This window comes from Lipotes vexillifer, unplaced genomic scaffold, assembly GCF_000442215.2.
Source record: "Lipotes vexillifer unplaced genomic scaffold, Lipotes_vexillifer_v1.1 scaffold109, whole genome shotgun sequence".
Taxonomy (NCBI): Eukaryota; Metazoa; Chordata; class Mammalia; order Artiodactyla; family Lipotidae; genus Lipotes; species Lipotes vexillifer.
In genome coordinates this window covers 982,070-989,317 of record NW_006790015.1, presented here as the reverse complement: position 1 = coordinate 989,317, position 7,248 = coordinate 982,070, and the positions used below count along the sequence as shown (strand labels likewise).

The 7,248-nt window shown below is 45.0% G+C and overlaps 2 protein-coding genes across 2 annotated transcripts in view; one reads left to right on the top strand and one right to left on the bottom strand.

Moving 5' to 3' along the window:
- The window catches only part of ANGPTL7 (angiopoietin like 7), a 6,420-nt gene extending 5,379 nt beyond the window's left edge, over positions 1–1,041 (bottom strand). The window contains exon 1 of the mRNA XM_007463157.1: positions 418–1,041. Coding sequence (XP_007463219.1) covers positions 418–787 — 370 coding nt within the window. The 5' untranslated portion in view covers positions 788–1,041. The remainder of the gene's footprint in view (positions 1–417) is intronic.
- MTOR (mechanistic target of rapamycin kinase) overlaps positions 1–7,248 on the top strand; it is a 118,092-nt gene that overhangs the window by 57,459 nt on the left and 53,385 nt on the right. The window lies entirely within an intron of this gene.

Here is a 7,248-nt window from a genome sequence, read left to right as displayed (position 1 = left end):
TGTTCATTCCTGCTTCCTTGGGACTGAGGGTACAGCCGGTCAGCCCTGGGTAAGGAAGTGGACTAATCAGGAAAACTTGAACCCAGTTTCTAAGACTTGCTTTGTGACTTTGAGCAAACCGCATGATCTCTCTGTGTTCCAAGATGGTAATTCATACCTTCAATATGCCGAAACATTGCAGGGATTTAAAAAAAGCTGGGTAAACGTACAGAACCTTAGAAATCAAAAGAAATACTTCGTAAGCCTTTGCTAAAGAGAAAATAGAGCTGGTGGCACATACCCAAGAAAGTAAGTTCCGTGAGAACCCCCAGGGATCGTTCTGACGACCACGTCACCTAGAAGCAATGCTGCAGACGGGAGGCGCTCGACTATGTGAGGGGGAAGGTGGTGAGTAGCATGAGGACACGTCCTCCTTACCTGCCAAGGTCTGGGTGACAGTCTGCGCTGCCTGCAGCTGCATGATGCCGATCTGATTGTTCATCTCGGAGTACTTGCTCTCGGCCTCTGTGAGCCGCGACTCCATGCGCTTGGAATTGCTCTCCAGCTCCATCACCTGCATGACCACGCTGACCCAGTCCCTTTCCTGCTTCCTGCTCAGGTCGCTCAGCAGGCTGCTTAGGTTGGCAATTTGGGCCTTGAGCTCCTTCGCCTCCTCACAGCAGCCGGCCACGGTAAGCTCTGCAGGTGTCTTGCGCTTAGGGGGCTTCTGTGGCCACACTGGGTGGCTGACAAAGGCCACAGTGAAAATGCAGAGCCAGGCCACGGCCGAGAGAGTCTCTTTCAGCATCTTTCGTGGGCCTGGTTGAGGAAGGCTCTTCCTCTGGGGGAATCTGGCTGTGTCCAGCTGAGGTGTGCAAAGCTGCGGCAAATTAGAACCTAGCCCGTTCGCTCTTGGTGGACTTAGCACTTTGTTGTTCCTCTCCCCTCGCTCTTTCTTAGCCTTTCTCAAAACTTGAGTTTCTGAAAGTGCAGCTTAATTGGGTATCCTATAGCTTTCCTTCCCAAGACTGAATGCTCGACAAACTCAGCATCTTAAATATTGTTTGCTGCCTGCCCCTCCACCCCTACCATGGCCGTGCATAGCGCTTTAGCCCCTCCCAGCTCATCTGGGAGGGTCAGGTGCCTGTTGGGTGAAGTCAGCGTAAACTTAGGCCAGAGGAGGGGAGGAGAGAGACAGGGGCAGTCTTTCTTTCCTTGCCTGCACAGTCTCTGGGCTAAGACAAGAGGACTGAATTTGGGTGTTTCCAGTTTTGCCTATTAGATTGTACCCCTGCCAGCCACTGGCTCTGCTCTATAAGCAAGCAGGGCAGGGTCAGAAGAATTTCCAGATTCCATTCTAAAGGTTATATAACCGTGGGGTGAGCATAAGGTAGGCAAAGAGAGTTGGGAATAAGACTCTCCACTCACAGGGAGACCTGTTACTGCAATCCACGCTGTTTATACGAGGCTCTAGTCTATTTTGGCATCCTTCTGAATGTGCTTTTAACAAGGCTCATTATTCCTTTCTCTGATCATCATTCAGTGTTTTACAAAACCCTCTTTTGGCCTGGATCTAACGCTATCTCACATTTGAAAATTTCCAACTTAGAAAAGCTTTAGAAATAGAAGGATAGAGGAAATCTCTTAAGAAGCAAAAAAGGACTTTGTAGCTTGTACCCACAGGCTTTACCCAGTTCTTTCTTTTTACATACTTTCTCCTTCAATAAAGAATGGTCCAGTGTTTGCCTCTCACACTTGACATTTGGCATGGAAGTGGCAGCGATGGCAGCAGGGGTGAAAACGCAGGACTTGGTGCCGGGATGGGCACCTGCACGCCCATCAGTGTTCATGCAGAACAGAGAACAGGCACAGCCACGGCCCATGGTTCTAAACCTGGAAAGTATGTTAAAACGTAGAGAAAAACATCCCCATTGCCTAATAATCCATGTCTAGAGTCTCATTTCCCTTTTCCTATGGAATATGGTTTGCAGATTTATTCTCTATATATGATACATATATATCCCTGACAATAGGGATATTGTAATTTTTCATGTACTGTATTTAAAGGAGATTCCTTCTTTGAAAACAAGTGGGGAAAATAACTGGGTTTTCAGCAAATCTTAAATCCTTAAAATGAGCTTTTCACTAAGAAGGTAAACAAAGTTCCCTCTGTCCATACACGGTAACTGTCTTCGGAACATACTCTTGCTATTTCCGGGTGCAGTGCTTATACTGTTGCTATTCCGTATGGGCCCTTCACACACAAGCCTGAGGCCTGGCAGCCCTCCTTCCCGCCGTGACCCCCAGAGCCTTTTTCCAGTCGGGGCTTCTGCTTCTCAGAAAGTCATTTCTGTTCAGGCAGCTGGAGTTACCAAACACTTTTTTTTTTTCCTGTAAATCAAAAAGCAGGAGTGGATCAGGTGGATCAGGGTTTGTTTGCTAACCTGCTCATCTTCTTTGCCTGCTTAGGAGTGAGGATGTTGCCGGAGTCCTGTAGCAGCTTGTCATTCTGCTCAAAAGGGTCTTTTTAGAATTGGCAGTGTCAGCCAGTCCCTGCTGTCTCTTTGCAAATGTCTAGTACAGCCGGGCACTGCAGCCTTAGCTCATGGAGCTCACTTCACTAAGGCGAATCTGGCCCCGACCGCCAGCATCTGACAGGGTCATTCAGCAGGGTCTGCTGAACTCCATGAGGATCTTCAAGATGATCTCCTACCCAGCTTAACCGACACTGAGCACTGAGCTTAAACCGTGTGGCACACAATTGTATGTAGCATCACACACGATGCTGCTGTCTTGGTAGAGAACATCATGGAAGAATGGCGCTTTATGGATTCCTGGCTGGCTTTTTGTTTGTTCTTTCCAGTAACCATTTCCTCTGCCCAAACAGAAAAATTTTGTTATAAATAGATTTTCATATCTGGGCAGAAAATGAATCGATCATTCATATTTGCAACCCATGTAGCAGTCCTTTCCAGGAAAGGTAGGAAGGGGTTCCTAAGTTTGGATCAAAAGCATCTAGCTTTTAGCATGAGTGCCTACTCTCTGACATTTGTTTTCTGGAAACTTATTTCTAACATAAGGCTTAAGTTGGAGACAGAAGTTTTTTTTATTTGAAGATTTTCTTAAATTGTCTAATCTGCCCAAATCTTCAACCCCCCCCCCCCCGCATTTTGAGAAAAATAGCTAGTTAAGAGTATATCCCATGCCAGAAGATTATCTGTCCTCCAAAACATCTACAACCCTAGGGTGTCCTAGATTCTGAATTTCTGAAAGAAGGAAAAATAAGTCCTTGTTTTGAGTACAGCTAAGCCAGTAGAGTAAACCAGGACAAATGCGGAAGACTAGAGCAGTTTTCCCTTCTCTGAGAGGCTTTTAATCCCTTCTCTGCCCTTCGGTGAACAATGTGACCATAAAAAATGGGAATTAATTGAGAAACTTTGGAAAACCTGTGTTGGACACCTTACAGTTTTCCCTTTTCTCCATTTTGCTGGTGGTGAAAGAGGGTCAGCTTGGAGCTCTTGAGAAAGATGTTTATGCAAATAAAGTTTATGTTCTTTTGAGAAAAGCCAGTGAGCTTTTACTTCACAGTCTGGGCTGTGCTGCCGCAGGCTGGCACCAAGGACTGGATGTGTCCGAGCAGCCTGGGAATTCCAGAGCTGAGAAGGGCCTAGAGCTGGTCTTTCCTTCTCCCCCAATAGGGGCGTCGTGTCTCATTTTCTTGAAAATGTTCCTGTTGGAGAGACTCCTCGTTTTCCAGTGTATTCGTGCCCCTGCCTACTCTTACACCATGCTTCCAAACTGGTGAGGGAGGAACAGCTGCCCTCATTGCCAGGCTCTGTTTGTTGAATGAATACATCTCAGAAGAATCTGCCTTGTTGTTAGTTTAGCTGTGTGTTTGTGGTCATATTTTACTTCGGAAGTCTTCTAACAGCTGCCTTACTACATGTGGCCGTTTAATCCCTGACCCTTCTACCGCTCAGCCGTACTAAGTCCAGGTCCATCGCAGAAGGTATTTGCACCTCTTCCCTAAGCCTTCTAGTTGGCCACTTCTCCCAAAGAGTGTGTCCTGGGCTTATTAGAAACCATTTCTTTCAGGCCTCCTCTTAGCGTCTACTGTTTAATTATAGCACCTAGCAAAAGTCTGTCTCTGAACCCTCTTAGGAATTTGTAGCCTCAGGTGCCTCACAGGCTAGGTGGAGAGACAGACAGCTGAACTCCAGGGCAATGTGACATGCTGGGGTGGGGGACACAGCAGAGGGGGAGTGCCCAACCCAGATGAGGTTCTGGAAGGTCTCCCGAGGGGAGTGATAGCCAGGGTTGTTGTTTTTGTGGGTTTTTTGTTTTTTTTAAAGGAAGAAGTAGCCAGAAGTGGGAGAGGGCATTCTGAGCCCAGGTGCAGCTGTATGAAAAGCCTGGGCTCTATAAAGAGCCTAAGTAGTCAAGTGTGGCATTAAGGGGCAAGAAGGAAGAGGAGTGGTGGCAGGAATTAAAGCTGGAGGAGTGGAGGTGCGTCGGGCCTCAGGGCCCTCGTGCATCCCAGCGAGGCTGTAAGTGTTACTTGGGAGACAGGGGGCTGTGGAAGGAAGCCAGGAAGCTTTTACTTCTTGCTTTGTTTTTTTTTTGAGTCTCACCAGGACAGTGGCTCTTTGTAGTTACCAAACAAGATTTTTAACTGGAAGTGGGTGGCTTAGAACATCAGAATTTCTTAAAATTGTAATGCATTCATATTAAATGCCCTGAAGGGCTCATCTGGCTTGAGGATTAAGGAGGTGGTATCTGAAGGACTTAAAGTAATTAAGTCTAGAATCAGATAAATCTGGGTTCTAATCCCTTCCCATCGCTTGATAGTTATATGACCCTGGGCAAATTAATTAACTTCTCGGAGTTGACCAACCTGTGAAATGGGGATAAAACTTTTAACTACTCCTGGACTTCCCTGACAGTGCAGTGGTTTGGACTCTGTGCTTCCACTGCAGGGGGCATGGGTTTGATCCCTGGTTGGGGAACTAGGATCCCACATGCTGTGCAGCACAGCAAAAAAAAAAAAAGTTAGTAAAAAAAAAATATAACCACTTCACAGGATTTTTGTGAGGACTAAGTTAAATATAGCAAAAGATTAAAAATAGCTAAGGCATTTTTGAAGAAGAAAAATAAATTTGGAGGAATTACCTTATTAGAAATCAAGATTTATCTTAAAGCTACAGTAAGTAATTAAGGCAATGTAGTATTGGCACAAGGATAGACAAATAGATAAATGGAGCAGATTTGAATGTCCAGAAACAGACCCACACATATATGAACCCTTGATTTATGACAAGGTACCACTATAGAACAGTGAATTCCTCTGGGTAGGCTAGATAGCCTTATGGGGGGATAATGGTTCTTGACCCTGACCCCACACCACACCCAAAACCTCAAGTCCAGGAGATTTCAATTCTAAATCGGAAAACAGTAGGGCTTCTAGAAGATAACATAGGAGATTATCTTCAGCATCTTGGGATAAGCAAAGATTTCTTAAACAAGATTTGAAAAACACTGACCATAAAGGAAAACATCATTAAATGCAATAAAAGGAGTCATTTCTTTTCACTGGAAAACACCATGAAGAAAGTAAAAAGGCAAGAAGGTATTCCAGTACATACTTCTGTGTATACCGTATCCAGAGTATATATAGAACTCCTAACAAACAAACAAAAGGTAGCCAATTAAAACATTGGCAAGGGATGTGAACAGGCACTTATTTCACAGATTATGTCCACAAGGCCAGTTGACACATGAAAGACCGCTCAGGCTCATTAGTCATTATGGAAACTCAAATTTAAACTATACGGTGCAGGACTTCCCTGGTGGCGCGGTGGTTAAGAATCTGCCTGCCAGTGCAAGGGACATGAGTTCGAGCCCTGGTCTGGGAAGATCCCACATGCCGCGGAGCAACTAAGTCCGTGAGCCACAACTACTGAGCCCGTGAGCCACAACTACTGAAGGCTGTGTGCCTAGAGCCCATGCTGTGCAACAAGAGAAGCCACCGCACTGAGAAACCTGCCACACCACAACAAAGAGTAGCCCCTGCTCACCGCAACTAGAGAAAGCCCACGCATAGCAACAAAGATCCAATGCAACCAAAAATAAATAAATAAAAATAAGAATTAAAAAAAAAATAAACCAGAAGGTGCAACTTACACACCAGTCAAAATGGCTGAAATGGAAAACACTAAATTCCAAGTGTTGACAAAGATGTGGAGCAACTGGGATTTCCATACCCTTGGTCGAAATGTAACATGGCAGTTTGTCAGTATCTTCTGAGACTGAACATGCCCCTGTAAGCGAGCAATTCTACTGCGAGATTTCTTCCCGCCAGAAATGCGAGCAGACACGCGCCAAAGACACATATAGGAATGTTTGTCTGGACTTCCGTGGTGGTCCAGTGCTTAAGACTCCACCCTTCCAATGTAGGGGGCGTGGGTTCGATCCCTGGTTAGGGAACTAAGATCCCACATGCCACGTGGTGTGGCCAAAAATAAAAGCAATGTAGTAACGTGACTTACCATAGCCCCAAACTGAAAACAGCGTAAACCCCCATCGACAGTAAGACAGATAAATTGTGGTATGTTCATACAGTGACACACTCTTCAGCAGTAAAAAGACAAAACTACTGTGGCATGCAACGACATGTTTGTATCTCGTAAACATAATGTTGAGTGTTTATGTAGAGTTCAAAACCTGGTGAAACTAATGAATTGTATCAGAAGTGAGATAGTTGTTACCTCTTATGAGTTGTTACCTCTAGGGATGAGAAGGGAAGCTGTGATTGGGAGAGGGCTTGGGTGCTTCTGGGATGCTGGCAGTGTGTTGTGTTCTGTTTTTTGGTCTGGGTGGTAGTTATAAGGGTATCTTCACTTTGTGATAATTTATCAAGCTGTACAATTAGGTGTATACTTTCCTGTGTATATATGTTGTAGTTCAGCCAGGAAGCTTATTTAAAAATAGATAATGCACGTAAAACACTTTGCTTTTTTTAAAATTTTATTGAAGTATAGTTGATTTACAACGTTGTGTTAATTTCTGCTGTACAGCAGTGACTCAGTTATACACAGATATATATTCTTTATCACATTCTTGTCCATTACGGTTTATCACAGGATATTGAATATACTTCCCTGTGCTATGCAGTAGGACGTTGTTGTTTATCCATCCTGTAAAGAATAATTTGCATCCGCTAATCCCAATCTCCCAGTCTTTCCCTCCCCCCACCGCACCACCCCCCCCCCC